Here is a 25490-nt window from a genome sequence, read left to right on the forward strand (position 1 = left end):
TTTTAGCGATTGTTTGGCAAAGAAGTGTGAAGCTCTCTTCAGCTAAAGATACACAACGAATAAAGAATGTGTAGTTGCATCAGTTCCATAGACGAATGGTGTTCTACCTATGGCTTGTGGGCTGGATCTAGCTGAAGAAGCATCTGTACTTGGTGTGTGTTCTTCTTGGATGGAATGAATAATAAAGAAGCCAGAGGCTGGTACGCACGCAAGAAAGCCAGTCAGTGAAGATGTAAATTGAGGAGTCAGTGGTTTTTTTTACTATTCATTTCATCCAGGAAGAGCACACACCAAGTGCAGAGGCTTCCTTAGCCTGATGAAGGGTATTTATACCTGAACGCTTGCAAAGAATTTTTCCAACTACTTGAGTTGGTCTAATAAAAGATATCAGATTTACCCAAAAAATCTCGTCTCACTATGGAGTATTTTTTAAAACAAATTTTTTTAGTTTTATGATTTTCTGTTCTTTTTCCCCATTCTGCTTCTTCCTCTCCATTGCTTGTCATCTACCACATTTACTCTTCCCCCTTTGGGCACCTAATCTTCCCCATGTTTTTCTCTCTTCTCAGTCTTACTCTCTCCTTTCTGTTAACATGTTCCCACTTCCGGCACAGCCTCACCCTGTGCATCAGAACCCCCTGAAAAACTTCTGTCCTTGAAGAATGGCATCATGTGCCACAGATTCACCCCTTATGCTTAGGTCTATCTGGGGCAGCCCAAACCTTGGATATTTAAACTTTAAAAAAGAGTGACATTTTCCCTAGCTCAGTGGAAAATGTACTAAGTATTTTATGCTTCCAGCATTAAGATCCATTGAAACACCTAATTAGTTTTATTTAAGTTTTAGAAACAAGTGCTAATTACTTTTCTTTAGAAGTCTGTAAATGCTCAATGTGTACATTTTACACCTGAAGAAATAAATTGATTTCCATCATGCTGTCTTGGAAACATTTATAAAACAGATTCCTCAGCAATAATTCGGCTGCCAATTTGGACTGTACTTAATTACATTTCATCAGGATGTATCCCATCCCAGTGGATGCTTTTCAGTATTGTTGCCTGGATATTTGCCCATGTCTCCTTTGAAATACAGGGAGACCGAGTCCCAGTATCAATGCCGAATTTCCATTATTGACTTTCCCTATTCACTTCCCCAGTTCATTTCCTTTAAAGTAGTCTTGCGATTGATGTCTCCCAGGCTGAGTCTCAGAGCAAAGATGACTTGTTTTTTTGTGATGACATTTTTGTTATCTTGTGTATCATTTTTTGTGAGAGTGAGGATAAGCTGTATGCATGGTCTGCACTGGATAATATGGGGTAATCTGTGCTACTGACCTAAGTTTACAAGCCAAGCTGTGTAACCTGACAATTTCTTCTTTCCTGACTCTAATTATTTCCTAGAATTAGTTTCCTATAATTATTTTCATTTCCAATATACATTTACCTTTCCAGGGGCATTCCTGTAACAAGTAGATTTGAATTGTCTGTGTGTGGGGGGGGGAGGTGTAAATTTGCAAATATTTATTTGCAAGCAAGACATTTACTTTCTTATTTATTGAACAGGTATCTCTGGAATGCATAATACAGTGCTGCATATGGTGCTAAATATAGTTGAATAGCCAATCAGGGTCATTATGTGAGAAACACTATACCAAAAGATTGCACTTTAATTGCAGTCATACAAACAAATGTAAAAGAATCACAGGCAGACAGAAAGCTAGGAGCACAGAAGAGAATGTTCTTAGAGGAGACTCACTTTTGCATGTCTGTCTAATTTTGTGTCTTTAGCTCTTTATTTATAATAGCTGTTTGATAAATATACCATTCCAATTCCCCTACAAATTGAAACAGCAATATTTATTTCTTCCTTGGCCTTTTAAATGAAAGCAGCAGACACCTGTGCTAGAGAGAGAGAGACAGAGAGACTATCCATAGGAGGACAACCAATTCTTCTAAGAGAGATTTTGAAAAAGCAAAGCCTCTGAGGATTACACATTTAAAAAAAAACACAACATTTTGAGTGCTGCATATTAGCATTGATCCATGGAAGGTCAAGTTCTGACAACTATAATCTTGTACTAACTTGAAGTAAAAGTAAAGTGGTTGGTTTTCTGGGTCTATCTGTCCTGCCAGAGCCGAGAGTGAAAGATGACTCATCTGGATCAAACTATTAGAATAAAAGGCTCATTTGGTAAGGATTCTTAGGATGATGATGCTGTGTTTTGCTCTTGGGCAAGGAAGAAAAAAATACCAGAATTTGATTTTAAGGGGAAAACACACGCGCAATTTGTTGAAGTTGTCATGATAAATGTGTGCTTTACTGGCTGCCCACCTTTTTATGGCCACCCTGTCCTTCCCTTTCCTCTTTACCTTCCTTTTTGTGTCATGTCATGCTTAGGTCCCTGTCTTGAACACTGCTTTTCCTCAATGCCCAGGTGGAGCCCTGCTGCAGTAGGTGAAGGATTGAGGCTTTGTAGTGTCTTATTTTTGTGACCTGGTGGCCTATTTTTTTACTCTTAAAAAATAACTAAACTGGACTGAGAAAGAACTGCAGTATCACTCAATTGATTTTTGCCACAGATAGCCCAGGGAGGCTTCCAGCATGAGGAAAATGCCCCCCTTCTCCCAATCCTGCCAGTCAGCTGATAGAAGGCCACTTTCCTGTGATGGGAAACCATGTTCCCGCCGGAAAATAGCCCCTGCTCCATGCACTCCTCCAGGCCAACCCAGAGGGCAGGGGAAATCGATGGGGCATCCTACCATGACAGCAAGACTCAGAGAGCCTTGCCATCACAGCACAGCAGTCTGCCTTGGATTTAGCCTGAAGCGGTGCAGGGCAAGGCAGGGGCAATTCTTGTTGCACATGCTGGTTTAAAGAGGCACCAGGCATGTACAGCAGGGGATGAGAGCTCCCTCATCCCCAGCTGTATGTGCTGGCATGGTCATATACAGTGAGAGATAAGAGAAACTCCCCCATCCCCAACTGCTTGCACCCCTTTAACAAGGGTTCCCCGCTCTCTTTAAACCCAGACACCCCACTCTGGGGAACAGACATGGAGCAGCAGGCAGATGTTCTTCTCTTCCTTTCCTAGTCATCAGGAGGGGAAGGAGCAGTGGGGACATGTGCCCTGTGAGTTCCCCAGACTGGGTGTCCTGAAGGAAGCTCTCTTGTTGGCAAGATCTTCCCAGTTGAATGAGGAACATCTTTCTCCCACATCAGGCTTGTTTCCTGTGGGAAAAATTTAATGAATACTGGTTTGTTCTTAGTTTCTATTTGGAGAGTGTGAGATTGTCCCAGTAGAAACCAAATGCCTATATCCCAGGAAAGCAACTTCTGCCTGCTCAGGTCTTCACCCCCTATGGAGTCAGATGCTGCAGGGAAGTCAGAAGCCTCTCTAGGTCTCTATGCTGTGGAGATAATCCTGCTCCCTACAGGGCTCTCTGCGCTCTGTCTTACACCACTTGGCAGTTTCTCCCTCTCTCCCTGGCTCTGCTTCCTCTTTCAGTTTTAAGCTGCTGGAACAGTGCAGCTCTATGCCATCATCACCAGTGTGCCCCGGGAGCCGCATGGAGCATGTGCTAATAAAATGGCGTGGCAATGCCATACACTACTCTTGCTCCACCTCCTCTTTGCCTGCAGGTAAGCTGTATCTATTTTTAGCCAATGCTAGGCACAGCCTGTTACTCCGCATCTGAATGGTGGGGTATGCCCTTCTCCAAGGGTCCTGTTGCTGTGTATCTACACCTTTATGTTGCCTCCTGGCAATTCATTTGGGGTTCCCTTCTCATTACCTGTGTTAGGTCCCTTTGTCTTGGCTTGCTCCAATCCGGTTCCTTTCTCATAGTCTCTGCAACATCTAGAGGGGAAGTCGGCAACAATGTTGTCTCTTTCAGGTTTGTGCCTTACTGAGAACTTATTTTTTTGGCTTGGCTAAGCCATCACAACAGGGTATGATTGGTAATCAACTGAAATTCATGTCCTAACAGATAATAATGAAAATACTTGATTGCCCAGAGTATGGCCAGACACTCCATCTCGATAATCACATACATGGTTTCTGCGGGACTAAGTTAGCAACTGGTGTAAGCAACTGGCTGCTCTGCTCCATCCCTCTGTTGTGTCAGTACAGCTCCTATCACAGTGATAGATGTGTTCACCTGTAAGATAAAAAGCTCTGAAAGTCAGGGATATGTATCAGGACATCATGACATAGGGCCAACTTAATCTGTTTGAAACTCTTTGTCATGCTTGTAGTCCACATGGTGGTCCTGATGGGTCAGCCCTTTAAGGTGTCCATCAGGGCTCTGCTAGTTCAGTGAAATGAGGTATGAGACACCTATAATAATTTACTAGTCCCAGAAATAAATACAACCGCTTCCTGTTGCATGGTACCACAAATTCTTGCATGGCCCTCACTTTGTTGGCCAACAGTTTGATGACCGCCAAGCCTACTAAGAAGCCCAAATACTTTGTCTTTTTTTTGGCCAAAGCACATTTCTTAGGGTTGGCTGTCATCCCAATCACTCTTAACTCCTTCAGAATGGCTGCATTACTGCTTTCAGATGTTGAGACCACATCTTCGTAAAAATGATTATGTCGTCTATATAAGCCGCAGCATAGGCTATGTGAGGTACCAAAATAGTATCCATTAATTGCTGGAGTGTGGCTGCTACTCCATGAAGTCCAAAGGGCATCCACAGGAACTCATAAAAGCTCCACAGTGTTCCAAATGGTCTCTTAGCAAAATCCTTTGGGGCCATTGCGATCTACCAATACTTTTGATAAGTCAAGAGTCATAATGAATTTCACTTCCCCAATCTGCTCTATTAGGTCTGTGATGTGGGGCATAGGGAAGGCATCAAATGTCACTATGGCATTCAGTTTTTGAACGTTGATACAAAGCAGTAGTGACCCATCTGGTTTTGCCACTGGCACCACTGGGCTCCTCCACATACTCTGTGAGGGCTTGCTTATTCCCTGTTCAAGCATCTTCTTGAGTGCGATGCATCACCTTGTATAAGTACCAGGGCACTGGACGCCATTGTTCTTAAACTATTGCTCCCTTTGGCATATGAATCTCATGTGAAACCTCCTCGGCCCAGCCTGGTTCCTCCTGAAAGGACTGAACCAACGTCACTATCTCTTTGTGCTGATCTGGAGTCAGTTCCATCCCAATCTGGATGCGTTCTTCTAGCTCTGCCTCAACTTCCTCCCTTGGAACTGTCAGTCCTAAGTCGTCCTCCTCCTCTTCGGGTGTAGCTAACCACCCTTCTGGTTCTTTCCGCGTCTCTCTTTTCCATGTCCCAGTCCGTGAACCTCAAAATCCACTGGTCCTACAGAGTGGATAATTTCAAAGGGTCCGTGCCATTGTGTGAGCTGTTTACTGGTTGATGTGGATAGCAGCACCAGGACTCACTGTCCTCGCAGTCTCACTTCTGTATCATGTCCTGACTTCTGTCTTTGTTGTGCTTCCCTCAGATTTTCGTTCGCTCTTTGCTGCAGCATATGGAGTCAAGTTCAGAGTTCACAGCAATAGGCTTTGGCTCCACCTATGGGTGCTTTTTCTCTCTCCCATTCTTCCTTTAGCATCTGGAGTATTCTTTGGGGTGCATGCCCATATACCAGTTCAAAAGGAGAAAACTGGGTTAATTCTTGCAGGACATCACAAATTGTAACAAGGAGTGGTGCCAGTAACAAACCCCATTTCCAGGGCTCGCTCTGGATGCAGCACCTGATCACCCCATTCATTCTCTCTACCAATCTGGTAGTTTGAAGGAGGTATATTGATGTATGGACGTGTCAGATCCCCAGAGTCTGGCTGTAACAGGCTGGCTTTGTAGGGCTGGGTCTCAGTGCCAGCTGCCTGCCTCTTCAGGGATAAACCCCTGCCTTGCTTGCCTGCCATGCCTTGATGAAAATAAATATGAATTATGTTACCAAGACAGGAGGCTGCCCATTGCTCATCCCCTTGATGACAAGGGCCTTAGTACATGGTCTGACCTCCCCTTATGTGTCCCATGCTTTGCAGATGGAATCTAAGTTTCATCCAGTATTTCTATATTCACACATCCAGTAATTTACATTGCTGCAGCCAGGAATTCTGTATTCCCTCATTCAGTCTTCTACATTCTCTCATTTAGGTAATTCTATGTCGCAACCAGTAATTCTGTACTCTCACCTTCTGTATTTCTGTAGTATCTTTTTAGGTAATTCTACTCCCTCACCAGGTCCGCTCATTTCTATAGCCCCTCAACTGGGCCACTTCACATGCTGGGCACCTCACTAGGCCGTTCTACACTCTGGTCCCTCACTGGGCTGCTTCACTCGTTTGGGGTCTTGCATTCTGTAGGACTCAGATGGTTAATGCTGTGCCTGGCCCCCACTACACAGGGTTCTCTCACCTGATGGGGCTCAGGTAGTTAACGCCGTGCCTGCCCCCTGCTACACTGGACTCAGGTGTCCCTCACTGGGCTTGCCTGGCCCTGCTCCCTTTTGGTGTTGTAATCCTCCTGCAGGCAGGGGCTGGGGTTTTCAGGCACCCCTCCTTGCCTTTCACCATGGACATAACTGGCCTGGTATTTCTTGGGCCCTCCCCCGCCACAGAGGGTCCCACCAGGCCACCCTTCCCCAGCAGGGCGCAGTTTTAGGTCATACCCAGGACTAGGAGCCTCCAGCCAACCCCATAGCTCCTGCCCATACCTCCAAGGTGTTTTTGAGCAGCTGCTCAGCTGGTGTTGTTGCTCTGGTCTCCCCCAGCAGACTGCTGCTTTCCCCTCTGAGAGGCTGAACTAAAATGGAGGCTACTCTACCCCCTCAATCCCAGGGCCCTCCTTGGGTCATGTGCTAGCTTTGCTGAGGCTAGCACCCACCTGCCGGCTGCTCCGCTGCCAAATTCAAACCTTAATGTGGGAGGCACCAGCAGTGCTCTGCCACACTGACACATTGCTCTCATTACTCCAAACATAAAGTTTGTGACCTGATCAGTCAGGATTTCTTTGGGGATCCTCACCTTTGCAAGCCATTTTAATAATTCTTTGGCTATCCGAGGCACTGCTACCAATCTAAGGGGTACCACATCAGGGTAGTGCATAGCCTAATCAATGTGCACCAGTATTTATTGGTGCTCAATGCTGCTCCACAGTAATGGGTCTACTACATCTAAGGCAATGTGAGAGAATGAGATTTCTATTGCTGACATTACTTGCAATGGGGCTTTAGGTGGCCTAGTCTCTCATGTGCACTGGCACTCCTGGCACACTGCACGCCTTTGAGCAACTTCCTCATGCTTCCATGGCCAAAAAAAAAAAACTCCTGGAGATTCTAGCTAGAGCTTTTCTGTGCCCTAACTGGCCCCCTAGAGGAGTGGCAGAGATTCATAGATGTAGGGCTGGAAGGGACCTAAGTAGATCATCAAGTCCGACCCCCTGTCCTGGGCAGGAGAGAATACGGGGCTTATATGACCCCAGCTAGGTAATTGTCAAGCCTCTTCTTAAAGACCCCCAAGGTAAAAGCCAGCACCACTTCCCTTGAAAGTTGGTTCCAGATCCTAGCTGACCTGACTGCCCTAATGTCCAACCTGAAGCTTGTTGCTCCGGGAGGTGCATAGGTGAACATGGGCGGTCTCTCCCATTCCCCGCTGGTCCCCCCTGGTAAGTTTGTAGACGGCCACCAAGTCCCCTCTCAGCCTTCTCTTGTGAAGGTTGAACAGGTTCAGGTCCCATAGCCTCTCCTCATAGGGTCTGCCCTGCTGTCCCCGGTCCCTGTGAGCGGACCTCCTCTGGACCTTCTCAATGCTGGCCACATCTCTCCTAAAGGGCGGCCCCCAGAACTGGAAGCAGTACTCCAACTGTGGCCTGACCAGTGTTGCATAGAGAGAGAGGATCACCTCCTTGGTCCTGCTTGTGATGCATCTGTGGATGCATGACAAGATGCAGTTGGCCTTACTGACTGCATCCTCACATTGGCGGCCCATGTTCATTTTGGAATTGATAATGACTCCAAGATCTCTTTCTGCCACTGTGCTTTCCCCAGCCTATGGGTATGCTGCTGGTTCTTACTGTCCAAGTGCAGTACTCTGCACTTGTCAGTATTGAATCCCATCCTGTTCTCATTTGCCCACCCCTGTAACCTGGCCAGGTCCAGCTGTATCCTGTCCCTCCCTTCTAGTGTGCCCACCTTGCCCCAGATCTTGGTGTCATCAGTGAATTTGAACAGCGTGCTTTTCACCCCCTCGTCCAAGTCGCTAATAAAGAGATTAAACATTGTGGTCCCAAGGACTGAGCCCTGGTGAACCCCACTGCCTATATCTCTCCAGGTCGAATATGACCCATCCACCACCACTCTCTGGGTGTGGTCCCTCAGACAATTTGCGATCCACCTCACTGTGTAGGCATCAATGCCATGGTCGCCTAGCTTTTTAATGAGAATGGGGTGGGAGACAGTGTCAAAGGCCTTCCTGAAGTCTGGAAAGACTACATCCACCGCGACACCTGCGTCCAATGAATTTGTAACCTGATCGTAGAAGCATGAGCTAATAGCCACAAGGTTTTATGAAATATGGTCAGGACTACCACCTGTGCTACCTCCTCTCCTTCCCTGTCTCTTCCCTTAACCTAGTAAAGAAGTTCATTCCTTACCTCATAACATGCAAACAGTATGAGTCCTGGCCTGGTCATGACATGGTTATGCATGCATAGGATGGCTAGAGGTTGGAAGTCGCTGGAACATCTAAACTTCTGACCTTGAAGATGCTATGACCTACTTAGAAGGTTTGAGCATGTGTAGTTTGAACCAATTTATGTAACTGGAGAGCGAGAACTTTATTAGTAAGTTGTGAGGTGATAATGAATGTGAGTGGTCCATGAATGTTGGTTGACATTGATTGACTGAGATGGACAAACAGTGATTGGACTGTGGAATGATGGCTGGTGGCATAATGCATCCACTATAAAAGCCAATGTGGGACACATCTTGGTGTGTGATTGGTCTGGACACGTGCATAGGTGTATGTGCTTGACTGAGTTTGCATTGAGACTGGGTGGGAGTCTGAGTTTGTGTCTGACTAGGGACTGTGTGTGTAGTGTGGAATCTGCTAAAGTACATTGAGAGTGAGGTATAGTAGTGTGAGAGTCTGAGAAGAGTGAGAATTGCTCAAGTGTGGTGTGTGTGGGGACCAACTTGCTGGAATTCAATCTACCTGTAGACTTACACTTGTGGACTTAACAATACTTACCTGTCTCATCCTGGAGGGTAATGTATCACCCACCCTCTTGAGGTGCTGAGTACTCCCTACATGGGAGGAAATGATAGAAATCATCTGGATGTTAGGGGCTCTACAGCTGGCCTTCTATCTATCAGCCTCAAAGTGCTCTTGGCTGCCACCTATGGTGACAAGCCTGTGTTCTTTCTTGCATATACTGTATATATAGTGCTTATTGACTCTTTATTGACTGGTTCATGGTTGTTGTTGTGGATTTACTGTCATTGTATTTTGGTATGGATTTTTACAATATATTCTTGTTATTTTTAACCTTGGTGTTAAGTTCTATTGGTATTGGTGCACCTCTGAATGGGTCCAGGCTGCAGGTCAATATTCAGAGGAAACTGACCCTTTAGGTGCCCCAAATCATTTATAGACCCCTGGTAGGCATAGAGAGGCCTAACAAACCTCTGGTAACCTAATAAGGTATTCCCTGCCAGGCATGTCTTCAAATGAGGGTTGTGTTCTGGGTACTCATTGTGTAATTTGGTCTCAAGGATCCTCAGGAAGTCAGGAGCCTCTCTCAGGGCCTGACGGAACTGGGAACCACTTGCCACCCTTTCTATGTCAATCCCCTCCACTTATTCTTCTGTAGCAGAGACCTCAGGCTTTCCCATCCACCCATCAACATTCTTCAGACTTTGGTGTTCTGCTTCTGAGGTCCTAACCCACTCCAAAACATCATATATAAGAGGCAAGTCTCTCCTGATAACCATGTCACAGGCCAGCCTTGGAGCCAAGTCAAACTTTAACTCTCCATGGTGCTCCATCACACATCTTTCATATCGTGTCATGACTGTGTAAATACAAGTCACTGTAAGTGGGTCTGCTGTCTGTAACCCCACTTCTGTGTCTCTAGTGGGTTATGGAATACAGAAAGATCCCACACAATTTACTGATTCGTTTGATGCACCTGGCTGGGGGAGTATTTGGTTGATTGCATGATTTCACAATGATTGCACACTTAATTCATACAACACAATTTTATTTTAAAATTCCTTACTGCACATATAACACTGCTTAGCTTTAAGAAATCTTTCAAATATAATGCTACATGAATTAGTATTACAAAAACAAGTACAATTACAAGAAAAGGTTATTTCTCATAGTATACTTACAATCCTAGAATTCCTAGAAACCAAATCCCCAGATATACTTTCATTCTTTAGTTATGGTTCTAGGGTTGGTCTCAGCAGTGATAGGAACCAGTCCCCTTCCTTCGGTCCCACTCAGGTGCTCTGTGGCTTCAGTGTGAACGGGAGCTCTTGTTCATGGAGAGGGTGGTTCAGGTGATCAGTCTGATCCAGCCTACACTTGCAATTCTTCCTTTGGTGTTCTACGAGTGAGGTTACTTCCAAATCGGGACTGTAGGTTACAGTTTTTATTGGGTGAGTTGTTGTCTTGGGCCCCTTCTACCCAAACCTGTTACTACTCCCAAATTTGGGCTCAGATCTTTTAACAGATTTCTTCTGGGTGGTCAGTTTGTATTCTTGCTTTTTGGAGATTTTTCACAACACTGCAGTGACTTATCTTTCCCAATCCCCTTCCAAAAGCCTCTAGGTTTCGATCTCTCGGAATGTTTGCTTAGGGGTCGTTTTTAGGTTAACTTTGTTAAAGGCCTCTAGAGATAAAATTCAAAAACAAGACATTCAGCACGTTCACTGCAAGGCCTCTAAAGGTAAAATTCAGAATCAAGACATTCACCACGTAGGCAGAAACAAGCAATGACCCCAGATAAAAAGATGAACCTTGCCTTTTTTCTAAACTGGCCAATGAGTATTTATTACAAGCATTCAAACTATTACATTCAATATGACATTTTGGTACCAGGCCTGACCATATGAGGACTGGGAGCACCCTGTATCCAATGTGGCCTTCACCGGTTGTCCTCTAATCCAGGCCATAACCACTGGACAATTCCATCCGCCTGTCCCTGTAGCCATCCCATAACTACAGTCCATAGCTTCCACTATCTCCTCTTCTCTTGCCTTCTCCCTGAAGGGGCGTGTTGGTCCAGTCGGTCTCCCTGGGTCATTGTTGGTGTAACAACATTCTTTGGCCTCATGTCCTAGTTTCCTGCACCTGTAGCATATAACCCCTCAGGGTGCTGATCGCTGGGTGTCTCATCGCTTCTCCTCTTCAGGTTGTGATGGGGAGGCCTATTTCACTCATGGTTGTCTTCTGTTTCTGAAAAGGCTTCTGCCAGCCTCAGAGCCTCTTCACAATTATGTGGAAGATGTCAGCACACTCAGCACTGTGTATCCTCCTCTACATCCCATAAAAATTGTTTGAGAAGTATTAGGTTGGCTACTCCTTCTCGATCATATCTGGAAGAAGCCGCTTATTCATTAGGTCCTTTAAGAGCTGCATGAGGGCAGATGATTATCTGTTCTCCCAAGCCTTATGAGCTTGAAAATACTGCCTATAATGGTCCAGGGTGATCTCTAACAAAATGGCTGCTTTAACTTTTTCATATTCACATGCCTCATCCTGGGGCAAGGCTCTATAGGCTGCCTATACCTTATCAGTCATCAATGATCCCAACTGGTGGGCCCACTGAAACCAGTCCAGCCCCACTTGAACAGCTGTGTGCTTGAAGGCCTTGATGAATGCTTTGGGGTCATCATCTTTTGTCATATGTGACGTCATAAAAAAAGATAAATTCCTTTCAGCCACTCCTGCTGGCGGGTTGCCTATTGCTGTTGCATCTCCAGCATTTGTTCAATTGCCTGCACGGACTGCCCCAGCAATTCTGGGTGTGACACCATGGTGGGCTGCATCTCTGCTCTGTCACCAGGTTGCCTGAGTTAACCAGTGGTTCCTGGCCAATACACCACGGTCACAGTGGGGATTCTGCAGGAGACCACTCTCGACTTTCCTTCCACACCTTTGGTCTTATAGAGAACATAAGGGAGGGTTCATTAATATTACTAAGGGTCCCCCACAGGTGTACTCACGTGATGACAAGTGGCTGGCTTGGGGCTCCATTTCCCCTACGCCTCATCCATATGCCAACCATTGGTTCTTGCCAGAATGTAGAGTCCATTACCCTACAAATGCCGATGAGCTGTTTGAAGGTGATGGACTGAAGAGATGTCAATTGCATCTTGACCCTCACATCCCAGTGGGTTGTGGAAAGAACTTCAGCCACCACCAGGACTTCCCTGCTTCAGAAAGCAGCAGAGAAAGGAAAAAAAAGAAAAGAAATCCGTATACCAGGGCTAATGCAGAACATCCCAAGAGTCGTGGGTTTGTCCCTTTTTCAGAATAACACAGGTAAATTAGTCTCTAGTCCTCATGGGTCAATATCCTTCTCCTTGACTGGGGTTACCTTACTTGCTCTGGCACTTCCCTGTGCCTCCGTATTAAAAAAGAAATGCAAGTGGCCTGGTAGGTTGGGCAATTCCAACAGCAAAATGGATCCAAGAAAAAAAAAGAAATCAAAAAGGAAAATGCCCATCACTGTCCTAGGGCAGAACCTGGGTCCCTACTCAGGTTCTATTAATCAGATCTTCAGAGTTCTCCCTCCTGGGAAAGCAACTTTCTCGCCCTCGGGTCTTCACTGCCTGTGGGGTCAGATGCTGCAGGGAAGTTGAAGGCCCCTTTGGGTCTCCACTCTGTGAAGATAATCCTGCTCCCTACGGAGCCCTCTGCTGTCTGTCTTATGCCACTCGGGGTCTTCTCCCTCTCTCCCTGGCTCTGCTTCCACTTTCAGTTCTAAGCTGCTGTGGCACTACGGATCTATGCCTTCATCACTGTTGCACCGCCAGAGCCAAGTGGAGTGTGTGCTAATAAAATGGCATGACAGCACTGCACACCATTCTTGTTCTGCCTTCTCCTCGCCTGCAAGTAAGGCAAGTCTATTTTTAACCTGCGCTAGACCACAGCTTGTCACTCCGTATCTGAACAGCAGGGTATGTTCTTCTCCAAGGGTCCTGCCGCTACAGAGAGAAACATCTCGGGACTCGAACCTTGGTTGTATACTGAGCACGTTATCAGAGGGAGCATCGCACACATAGAACAAAATAAGTTAGTTCTAGATTAGAATGCAAATTTGGGAGTTGTGCATAGGAGTGAAAAGCAGCATTAACATTATTCCAATTAGTTTTTATCTACATTGGCTGTTCGCTAATCTGGACTACAGGATAAAAGGATTTATTTAAAAAAATTTAATAAGTACTGCGAAGGTCTTGCTTAGCAATGTAAACGCAATGCAAGTGTTTTAAAGTTTAGTAGGATTATATTTACCTGAATATACATTATTCTTTTGTTTAACTGTTCAGTACTGCTTTGGCAACTGAGTATTTTAAAGCCTGTCTACAAAACAAAGCACAAGGGTAGCTGAATAAAAACAGTAAATGAAAAATTGAATCTTAAAAAGGAGAGAGAAATAGGTGTAACAAAAAAAAAAAAAAAGAAAGAGCAGAAGAAAGTATTTAAAAGGTTAATGGAAATTTGAAAGAAACATTTGAAACAAAAGGAAGGTTATTTTGTACATAAATTTTAGGATTCATAGAGTATAAGTGTGTCAGTTAAAGATTTTGTATTTATTCAGACAATAAAGTGATTGACCATTGTGTCCTCTGCCCCCACTCCTCTTGCCCTCTCCCTTTCTCTTGGAAACTTGGGGCATTGCTTCGTTCCTACCCAAATTCCAACTTTTAGGTAATTACTTTATCTATTTATTCCTTGTGAGTTTAAAAACAAGGAAACCCTCTTCAGAAGCTGCTTGAAAAGCAGACTGAGCAGAACTGAGTTAGATATAAGACGGTGGGGAAAGGTATCTGAATCTTTCTTGCACTGAATCTTGTGCAGTAATTTACACCAGGGACTGGGAAACTTAGGGCAACACCTGATGGTGCTCAGTTTGGGCCCAGCTCTGGTGAGAAACATGAGGGGAAGCCTGTTGTACCTCTGTGAGCCTGGGACTTCTGTGGGACATGTGGAGGACCCCAACCCTGAGCTCCAGCATAGCTGGGAAGCAGGTGGGGCCTGCAGTGGCTGGGAGCTAATCAACTGTGGGAGCAGCTGAGAGGAGCTGAGGAGGGTCACGCTCCCCCCCTCCCCCGGCTCCTACTTGGCCCAGCCCCGGAGGGAGTCACGCGACTGGTGCCACCCAGCGCATGAGACAGGGGAAGGAGGGGGCACTCACCTGTTCCCTTCTCTGGTGGGGTGAGGACCCCCAACCCGAGAGGGACGTGGCACCAGTGGCAGGTCATACTGTGCATGTGCATAGTCTAAAAGGGCCCGCTAATGGCAGAAGCCACAGTTCGGGCCTGGCTCCAGTGAGAGGTGCACAGGCAAAAAGCCCATTGCACCCCCATAAGTCTGGGACCCCCTCGAATACGCAGCAAGATGTGCAGCAGACCCCAAACCTGACCCCCAGTGTAGCTGGGAGGTAGGTGGGGCCCACAGTGGGTGGAAGATAGTCAGCTGCGGGAGACAGCTGAGAGGAGCCAAGGAGGGTCACGCCTCCTCCCTCCCCCTAGCTCCTACTTGGCCCAGTCCTCCAGGGAGCCATGTGAACAGAGTACACAAACAGGCACACTCTGGGCCCGGCGTGTAAGTTAGCATGGGAGTTCCTGCAGAAGGGTGTACAGAAGGGACCTGAGGCTTTAAGCGGCAAGCCTGAAATGAATGGTTGGCACAGCAGTAGCACAGACTGCTCCCTGAACCATGGTGGGGATGCACTGCACCCTGAAGATCCCCTCTGTGACTGGCTGCTCCCCACCCACCCCAGTACCTCTGAGGTCTCCACCCAGATGGAACCTATGGTTCTGGCCTCCTCTCAGATAGGGTCCGTGGCTCTTGGCTGTGGGGGCTGCCTGGCATGCCAGCAGCCACATGAGATCAAAAAAAAGACACCTCCCCTTGTGAGGTTTCTTCCTTACTGGAATCTCTGGAGTGCTGGGACAGCTCCAGAGCGTGGTGCAGAGGCTACATGCTATCAGGAATGGTGAAGAGGAGACTGACTCCTACTGCCAGACTCTTCACCAGAAGGAAAAAGAATGAAGAGCAAGGTTGGCTGGCAGGACAAGAGTGGACAGGAGGAGCTCCCATAATGTCCAGCCAGGGGTCAGTTGGATGAAGGTTGTTTCTGGTAACACTGCACCAGGGTCACTACCCCCCTGAACCTTCACAACAGGTACAAAATCCTCACAGCACCAGAAGAGCCAGCAGAGCTCCTAGCTCAAACACATGAGGAAGAAAGGCAACCTGTAACCACCCCAAGAAGGAACACAGAGTGGTCATTGTGGGAGACTCCATCTTGAGGGGGACTGAGGGAGCTATCTGCCACCCTGATCCCTTAGTCCATGGAATATGCTGCCTCCCAAGGGGTCTGTATCCGCAATGTAGCCGACGGGATCCTGAAACTTATCTGGCCCTCTGACCACTACCCCATGCTCTTCATCCATGTAGGTGCAAATGACATGGCTTGGAGCAATCCCAGTCGGGTCATGAATAACTATAGGATTCCTGGAGCAGAGCTCAGAGGGTTGGGGGTGCAGGTGGTTTTCTCCTTGATCCTTCCAGTTACAGGCCATGGGCATAGAAGGGAGAGAAGAATTGAAGAAGTAAACAGAAGACTATGGCTTCTATGACCACAGTCTGCACTTCAAAGAGAGAGGCAGTGAGTTACTGAGAAGGGACAGCTTCTACCTCACTTGCATGGGGGAAAGCTCTTCTTGGTCAGAATGGCTGACCTGCTTGACTGGGCTTTAAACTAAGTTCACAAAGGGATGGGCACATAACCGCTGGTGCAAGCCCACCAAGCGTTGACTATAACATCAGCAGGTCAGATCAAAGGAGCTCACTCCTACCCCAGCCCAGGGACAGGGCTCTTCTAGGAGTGCAGGGAAGCCTAGGACCTCCAATGGTCCTTGCCTGGACACAAACGCCAGGAGCCTAGGAAACAAACAGGAGGAACTGGCCCTTCTGCTAAACAGAAATTACTACATTCTGATAGGGATAACAGAGACCTGGTGGGACTCCACCTATGATTGGACCACAGGTATAGATGGCTATATCTTGTACAAGAGAGATCATGTTGCAAGAAAGGGCGGGGTGTAGTTCTCCTTGTGAAGAAGCAATACACTTCCCTACAGTCAGAGATTAGTAACCAAGGAGGGCAACTTGAGACCTTCTAGGTAAATTTACAGGGGGAACGTGGTGAAGGGGATATAACAGTAGAGGTTTACTACAGAGCTCAGGAGCAAGAACTTGACCACAAATTCACCAGGAAACAGGCTGAAGCTGCAAGGTCCTGCTGCATGGTTGTCATGGGTGACGTCAACTACCCTGACATCTCATGGGAAGAGCACTCAGCCAAATCCAATCAGTCACAATGCTTCCTCACATGCATTGATGAGCTCTGTCTCAAGAAATCTATGGGCTGACAAGAGGCAAGGTGCTGCTGGACCTGGTACTGCCGAAAGGGGATGATCTAGTGAGTGACCTGAGAATCAAAGGGAAGCTGGGTGACAGTAACCACGAGTTGATAATTGACAAAGCAGAAGAGGTGGACATCATATTTCTGGACTTCAAGAAAGCCTTTGACCTGGTATCATATGATGTCCTCATGGAAAAATTGAGGAACTGCAGTCTTGACAATCTCACAGTCCAATGGCTGGGGAACTGGCTCCATGAACAGACGCAGCGAGTGATGGTTGATAGAACCAAATCAACATGGCACATGGTGACTGGTGGCATCCCCCAGGGCTCCATTCTTGGACCTGTACTCTTCAATGTATTTATAAATTATTTGGACTGTGGTGTCAGAAGTGGACTGGCTAAGTTTGCTGACAACACCAAACTATGGGGAAGTGTGGCACCTTAGAGGGTAGGCCGGCAATCCAGGCAGACTTTGACGGGCTTACAAGGTAAGCGGATCAAAGCCTCATGGCATTCAACACTGAGAAATGCAAGGTGCTTCACCTTGGGGGGGAAAAAACCCACACCACACTTATAGACTGGGCAGTGCTATGCTCACTAGCAACATGACTGAATGAGACTTGGGAGTCATGATCAGGGATCTGAGTTTTCCATTTGCCACAGAAAAACAGAGAAAAACTATGGATTTCCCTGTTTCATTAGAGAAAGAACAGATTTTACCTTTTAGCAGAAAAACCTGCAGATTTCCCAGTTTTGCAAAGAGCTGTGCAGGCTGGCAGAGTTCCAGCCTGCAAAAGCTGACTGCAAAAAGGGTGGGAAACTCCCAATCCTGCCTGGAGGGGGAGGGAGGGGGGAAGAGTGGGGCCTGAGGCTCTCAGTTACCTAAGGCTCAGCTCAGGCTCACTGTTCTTCCTGGAGCCTATGAGGTAAGTGGGGCTTGCATGGGGTTGGAGGCCCCCTGGCAGGGCTGGGTGGTTGTGGGTTATGACTGTGGGACATCAGCAGGGCTGGGGAGGGCCAGGTACTGGCCCTGTCCTCACCCTTGCCTGCAGCAGTGGGAGAGCTGGCTCTGTGCTCCTTCTGATGCAGCAGCCACTGACTTCTGTTGGGGGCAGGAAGCTGTGGACCTGGGTCCTCAGCCCCATAGCCATGGCAGCTGGGGGCCAGGGGCTGTGGATGAGGGCCAGGGTCACAAGCAGGGATGGGCAGTTGTGGGGGCGGAGTGAGAGGCACAAGCAGGGTGGGAGGTTGGGGAGGGAGTGACAGGCACCAACAGGCCTGGGGGTTCTCCCTCCACCCCTTCTTGACGATAGGCAAAAACACTGTCCCTCTTCCAGTCCTCAAGGACTTCTCTAAAGTACCACGAGTTTTGGAAGGGCTTTGCCAGGGGTTGTACTATGACTTTGACCAGTTCCTTCAGCACCCTCAGATGAAGTTCATTTAGGCCTGATGATTTATATACATCTACATTTTTTAATTGGTCACACTAGTTCTTTGGCAATAGTAGGAAGGTGGTCATTCCTAGGCTGCTCGTTCCGTACCCTATCTGGTATGTTTTTCCCCTTGGCCCTGTGAAAGACAGAGGCAAAGTAGTCCTTCAGGAGTTCAATTTTCTCCTGAGCACCAGTAACCAGTTGTTCTGAGTTGTTGAGCAGTGGCCCCACACTCCCATTTGTTGTCTTCCTGTTCCCTACGTACCTAAAAAAGGATTTCTTATTGTCCTTGATCCCCTTTGCTACTTTGAGTTCAGTTGCCACCTAGCCCTTCTAATCTGTTCCCTATAAGTGCAGGCCATTGTTGTATAGTGCTCCTTGGGACATGCCCCAAGTTTCCATTATTTGTACGCCTCTTTCTTAAGAGGACCATGATTTCCCTTTTTGGCCAAGAGGGCTTCTCTTTTGCTACCTTTCCTCCACGGGGGAATGGACTTCCTTTGTGCTTTAAGGATTGTGTCCTTGTGGGAGGACCAATCTTCATGTATTCTTTTTGCCTTTGGTCCCTGGTCCTGCAGCACTTCCCTTACTAGTGAACTGTGCTTGTAGAAAATTGCATTTCTGAAATCAAAAACTTCAATCCTGTTATCTGGTTTGTCTAGAAGAGCATTACCTCTGATTGGCCCTCACACCTCCTGAGTCAAAAAAAGCTCTTTGATGCAGATCAGAAAGGAATGCGACTGATCCAACTTGGCCAAGGAGCTGGTCAAAGTCATAGTACAACCCCTGGCAAAGCCCTTCCAAAACTCGTGGTACTTTAGAGAAGTCCTTGAGGACTGGAAGAGGGACAGTGTTATAACCTTCTGTTATAAGGGTTCCTATGGGCTCCTGCTTCATTTGGGCACTTTCCTGCCATACCTTGATAGAAGAATAAACAAAGATTAGCTAATACAAAGTGTCACTGAGGTTTTTATCTTAACTCATCTTTTTGATAACACTGTGATTACACTGAAGCCCCAGATATACACAGTCTCTATACATTAGGTGATTAGCCTCTATGGAGACTCCCTCAAAAGATCTCTCTCTTTCTCTTCTAGGAAGGATCAGTCACAACCCCCTGCTCCACAGAGACACCGTGGTCCCTTCCGGTAAGTATTTAGGTAAGCACCACCTCTCTGACAGTGTCTTTGCTCACTGGGGCAAGGCACTCCCCATCCTATGCCTCCGCACAGGGAGATTTCCCAAACTTCTTTCTCTGCCTCTCACGTCCCCTTCCAGAGGCTGATCTTTTGCAGCTGTTTCCTTTTCTCTCTGCTCCCTTGTTTCAGAGCACTTGTCTTTATTGATTACAGGTCAGTCTCTTCTCCCAACCACAGTCTCACCAGATGATGTTACGTGCTCGTCTTCACTCTTAGGCCCCCCACCGTTCTCTCTCTGCTCTTAGCAACAGGGTTTGTTAGCTCCCTGTTACACCTCCCAAGAGATGTCTGGGTAATCAAAATCGCCCATGACGACCATGTTCCGTGCACGCGTGGCCTCAGTCAGTTTATGGGCGACACTAAATCAAGTTCCTCCCTTTGATTTGGTGGTCTGTAGTACACACCTACAGTCAGTTCTCTCTTGCCGCTCCCCCCACCCCGTTTGACCCAGAGTGTTTCAAGTTGTTCTTCTCTGGAGCCGATGTTGGCCTCTAAGGAGGTGCACTACTCCCTCACATAGAGAGCTACACCAAAGACCAACAGCCAAAGGCCAACGTGGAGCCAAGAGAGTGATTCTGAGGAGGCAGTCTGTGAGTGAAATACTGTACGGTGAGAGTGTGTCTGGGGCCATGTCTGCAAATGTACCAGAGTCTGCGCCAAACCCCACAGTGGTTTGTTGTGGGAGTGAATGGTTGAGGGCTGGGGTGACCAACATCCCCTCTGTGTATGAGTAGTGCAGCTGACAGGCTGTCGTTGCTGTTCAATACAGTTTTAGTTGTTATTTCTCCTCGCTGTTGTTGTGTCCTTGATTAACTAATCAATTACTTCAAAGATGGGGTAGCACCAGACTGTAGTTGAACACCCTGCTGAGAGTGGCCCACTACCATTAAATATATTTCTATCTCTATGGGGATTGGTTTAATTGCTTAATTAGTTATATACCCAATCCGAGCTTTAACACACCCAACCAAAACAGTAGCATTTTACTTTCTCTAATGTGAATGACTGTACACGATGCAGGAAACACAGTCACACCCCACTCTCTCTTCCATTCCTTCCCATTTGGCTCATCCTTGAGAAGCCCTGGGCAGAAAAGGGCAGAAGTTAATGATGGTTTTCCATGAAGTTTTTCCCCAACTATTACCCAATTTCTACAGCCACCAATACCAAAGTTCAAGAGCAGCCATCAATAGGCTGTCCCTGGGAGCACAGCTCACAAGAGCACAGTACTTCAGTTCTTGTAACCAGTGTCTGGGGTGGGATGTGATCAGAGGGCAAGAAACTGAATGAGCTCTTTCAAATCATGGTTTTAAATTCCAGAGGAAACTCACTTTTTAACAGTCTAAATAATGCAATATATTAAAATACTAACATTATTCTTAGTTAACCTTATGTCCTAAGTTCTAAAATATAGTGGAATAAGGCATTTTTAATTTTAATCATTCTTCATGTGTTGATGATTCATAAATGTTAAATCGTTAATATTTTGCTAGGGAAAGATAGAAATATTTACGATATGTATTATGAACATATTATGAACCCAAAACATCAGACACAGATAGATGGAGGACAAGAGACTGGCCAAAAGAATCCCTCTGCTAAACAGTACTCAGAGGCTAGGGACAGACATTCAAAAAGCCCAAGCCTGAATTGATTCAATCTTTGCAGGTTAGTCTAACCTGGCTAGGTTGAACTGGTTTGTAACTGTACGGACATCCCTTCTGGAATGAGGAAATGCCGGCACATGCCTTCAGTGGCTCAGGCTAGAATTTCAGGGGGCACTAGAACAGTCCTCCCTTCCCTTCAGTGGTGCTGAGCTGAAGTGTGTGTGTGTGTTGGGGGGGCATATCTAGACCCTGGCAAGACGAGCCCCACCCTTGCTGCTCCTCTGACTAGCAATGGAGCCAGCAGGGAGTTACACAGCATTTACTTACACAGCAGGGAGTTACACAGCATTTATCAGCCCATCAGCAAAACAAGTCTCGTTAGTTTAAGCTCTTCTTAAACAACTTTTTCCAAGAAAGGAATGGAGGGACATTACCAGCTACCTATTGATTAGCTCCAAAAAGCTGTATGCAGACACTGTCCTGTCTGCCTTACAGACACCTCTCAGCATTAGCTTGCAGACCACATGCTGGCTATGGTCTGTGCTATGGGAGAGGGGAGGGAGGGATCCCTGCTTGAGCCAGGGGTGGGAGGTGGGGCTGGGCATAGGCAACTGGTGCTGCCTGAGTCAGCGGTGGCGTGTCCCACCCTCCCCCTCCCAGCAACCAGTCAGCAACCGGGGGGTGTCCCCCCGCAACCGATCCCACCAACTGGTTCCGCTGCAACTGATTGCTGAAGTCACTTTCAGAAGTGGCTCCAGCTGCTCCTGGGAGTGCCACAGCGCTCCCACTCCCCAGGGGGGCCTAAGCAGTAATCACACTCAGGGGGTGCACTGGTGCTCTCAGGGGGTGCATGTGCACACCCATGCACCCCGTATGCATTGCCACGGGGGCAGGGAGAAGCCAGGTAGACCCTGCTGTGCCTGCAAGTCTCTGCTGGAGCTCCAGCCAGGGAGTGAGGGGGGGCAGCTCTGCTGTGGAGCTGAGAGTGCTGCCCAGGGTTGCAATGTAGGATGCTGGGGGACTCTGGTTTAAGTTAAAGCAGGAAGGGGTCTGGGACAGGCACTGCATAAACTGGTTTGACCCAAATCAGTTAAGTTTGATGCTACATTCAACTAGGTTTATCTTAAACTGGTTTCAGCCATTTTCAAACTGGTTTATGTGCACTGAACTTATGTTCTGTTACAAGTTTAAACCAGTTTCTGATTACTTAAACTGGTTTGTGTGTCCCTAGCCAGCGGGAAAACTTACCAAACTTAACCCAGAGTACATGTAAAGAGGGCTCCAGGATAGACAGGGATGGCAAAGCTTGCTTCATAATGTTGATGTGACACCTGAAGGCAAAGAAAAGACTCAGATATTTTGGTACTCATGTGAACATCTCTTCTTACCAAGGTTGCCACAAAATGGACCTGGTGATAATCAGTCAGCGATTTTACTGACATTTTTTGCACTTTCACAAAGGCTCCCCTATGTGAACGGAAAAGGTATGATCATGCGAAACTGTCCCAAGTAAATGTTTGAATTGTGTTTGAGGAAACTGGCAGCAGAGGGGCCATTTTGCTTACAGCATTGAGAATGCAGATGAGCTGCACTACTGAGAGTAACGGAAAGAATGTGGACGTAAAGATTTCCAGCTGCTAGCTGTGCAACCCTGATGCAAGGCAGCAAAAAGCCTGTTTGAAGAAACTGCTCTGCAGTTGTAAATTATTATGTAACAGAACAGTCAAAGAACCTCCCCCTCCCCCCAAAGAATGGCAGTAAAGCCAAGCATTGATGCCAGAGGGCTAGTGATACTAGTAATATCCACACGAATGACTTAAGTCATTCTTATTTAAGAAGGGGCAAAACCCCCAAGGTTTATGAAGAAAGCAGGGTTTCCCTAACCTGCCCCTTCCAGACAGTCAGCGCAGGTGGATGCTGACAAACCTGCCTGTGGTCTGGGGGCGCTTAAGACAAGTCAAGGTCATGCGCCCAAGGCCGGACACGCTGGGCAAGGCGCCGCCCCGCAGGCGAGTCGCCAGGCCGCAAGCCCCGACCCGCTCGTGCGTCACGGGCCGCCAGCCAGGCTTTTACTGCCAACCACGCTTGCTGCTGACACGTTTTTCATAGATTCATAGATACTAGGGTCGGAAGGGACCTCAATAGATCATCGAGTCCGACCCTAAGCGCCAACGCTCGGCCAGGCCCCGCAAGGTAGCAGCAGGGGCGGTTAATACCGACTTCCGTCTCCCCGGTGAAGCGGCTGTTGGCCTCAGCCAGCGATTTTCAGCCTTGCAGCAGCTTGCGAGGCGCCGCCCCTACCCCACGCGGCGCAGTCATCACATGTCTCGGCGCGGATCGATAGCGTCATCAGCCCGCGTGAACCGGCTGCCGCGCTCTGTCACAGCATGAACCTACACTTGCTGCGGGCGGCGCGCGCTGCGCTCCCCGCTGGGGCCAGGCAGCTGCGCACCGCGGCCCCCCGCCGCCGCGGCGCCCGGGACTTCTTCCTGGGGGCGCCGTTGAAGGTGAGACCGCGCAGGGATCCTCGGGCGAGTCCTGTGGCTAAAGGGAAGGGCCACGGACCCGAGAAAGCCGGGAAGTCCGTGCGACCCGTGGGCAGCGGATACACTTGCCTGGTGCCGGCGAGGGGAGCTTCAACCCGCGAAAGCTGCGGCTTCCCCGTGTCCTGTGCCTGCCTATGTAGGAGCTGCCCCGGCCGGGTTCCTTCATAGCACAGGCGGCCTTGCCCAGTGTTCTGCCCCACTCGCTGTCCGCTGGGCCTGCCGTCTCCTGCCTCTGGCCTGGCTGCACATCCGCTGGCCGCGAAGGCGGCTCTGGCCAGGCCAGAGGAGCCAGGCGGGTGGGGGCTGCCTTCCTGGCACTCCTCCACTCACATCTCTGGGCAGTTTCCCTGGGAAGTGTCCACTGGCTCCTTGGGTGTGTTTGAGGGCCGTGGGTGCTGTCCAGTGCACTCTGGGCCCCCCCCTTTGGTGCAAACTTGCTGAGGGTGTACTCCATCCTATCTTCTAGGTCACTGAGGAAGATATTGAACAAAACTGCCCCAGAACCGACCTCTGGGGCACTCCACTTGATCCCGGCTGCACACTGGGCATCAAGCCATTAATTAGTAGTTTTTGAGCATGATGTTCCAGCTAGTTTTCTATCCACCTTACAGTCCATTCATCCAGGACATAGTTCTTTAGCTTGCTTGTGAAAATGTTGTGGAACACCATACCAAAAGCCTTGTTAAAGCCAGGGTATATCACATCCTCTTCTTCCTATATCCCTAGAGCCAATCATCTAAACATAGAAGGTAATCATGTTGGTTAGGCATCACTTGCCCTTGGTAAATCCATGTTGGCTGTTCCTAATCACCAGAGAGCCTTGTATTCTCTGTTTAAAAACTCACAAATTCTCTGATTTAAAAGCCCCAAATTCATGATTAAAATGAAAAACCACTAATAATATAAGAACACAATGTTTTATTTATATATTTACAATTTTAAAGCAATTTGTCAGCCTACCTGTGCCTCAATCACGAATAAAATAAATTCTAAGTACCTTTATATTTTGGTATTTGATTTTCAGTTTTTTATCATGGAAAATCAGTTTCCCCCCACCCCTGTAGCTCATGAGGACACAGGTCTAGGCCCATCACTCCCCATCCACAGCCCCTGGGGCTCTCCCAGTGCCCCTTACTCCCTAACCAAAGCATTGTGGCCCTGCTGGTGCCTCTCGCTCCCTACCTACAGCTCCCACCGGCCCTGGCAGAAGGGCCCCAGCTGCTACAGCTGTGGGGCCAGGGACCCAGGTCTGCAGCCTACTGCCCACCCCCACAGCAGGGCCCAAACCCTGGTTGCTGCCTGTGGGAGGTGGCAGCTGTTGTGACAGAGTACAGTGGAGCCCAGCTCTCCCTCCCCCTCCTCCTCAGGCAGCACAGCTGAAGTAGAGCCAATGAGGGTTGGGGGGGCGGATGCAGGCTAGCTATTAATGCCCTCCCCTGGGGCCTCTGGGGCCTAGCAGGCAAGACCCAACATGGCATGGCAGAGTGGGGTAGGATGGGGAAGCTCCTTGCCACTTCAAGCCCCGTGCCTGGCAGCAGTGAAGGAATCAGCTACGCGCCACTACCGGCACTGCTGCTGGGCAGGCAGGGGGCACTTTGCCATGGCAGTGCAGGGCTTGCAGTGGCAAGGAGCTTCCCTGCCTGGCCCTGCTCTGCCCTGCTGCACCAGCACCACCCAGTGGGCCACAGAGGCTCTGGGGAGAGGCAGCAGGGCAGGGAGCGAGAGCCTGAGCCCACAACAGGCATTCTGATGCATCAGTCAGGGGCATGGACCAAGGTGGTCAAGGGCCCTAAGGTCCACCGCACCAAGGCCCCTGCCCTGCTGGAGCTTAGTAACAGGTACACACCTCTTGCTGCTCCAGCAGAGCCTGCTGAGTTGCCAGCTCCTTCAGGCAACACAGGCTCAAGTGCAGCTACCGCCTTCGCTCTCCCCAAGACAAAACATAAGGTGTTTGTTGTGGGAGACTCCATCCTGAGGGGGATTAAGGGGGTAATCTGCCGCCCCCACCCCTTAGCCCAGGAAGTCTGCTACATCCTGGGGGCCCGCATCTGGG

The 25490-nt window shown here is 48.2% G+C and overlaps 1 protein-coding gene across 2 annotated transcripts in view; it reads left to right on the forward strand.

Annotated features, from left to right (window-relative positions):
- The first annotated feature begins 23263 nt into the window (after window positions 1-23263).
- Window positions 23264-25490, forward strand: part of ACAD9 (acyl-CoA dehydrogenase family member 9) — a 58701-nt gene continuing 56474 nt past the window's right edge. For both annotated transcript variants that reach the window (XM_019536968.1, XM_019536967.1), the window contains exon 1: window positions 23264-23398. In XM_019536968.1, the coding sequence (XP_019392513.1) occupies window positions 23279-23398 (120 nt within the window). In that variant the 5' untranslated portion in view covers window positions 23264-23278. The remainder of the gene's footprint in view (window positions 23399-25490) is intronic.

Source organism: Crocodylus porosus, unplaced genomic scaffold (genome assembly GCF_001723895.1).
Source record: "Crocodylus porosus isolate Cpor-Errol unplaced genomic scaffold, CroPor_comp1, whole genome shotgun sequence".
Classification (NCBI taxonomy): domain Eukaryota; kingdom Metazoa; phylum Chordata; order Crocodylia; family Crocodylidae; genus Crocodylus; species Crocodylus porosus.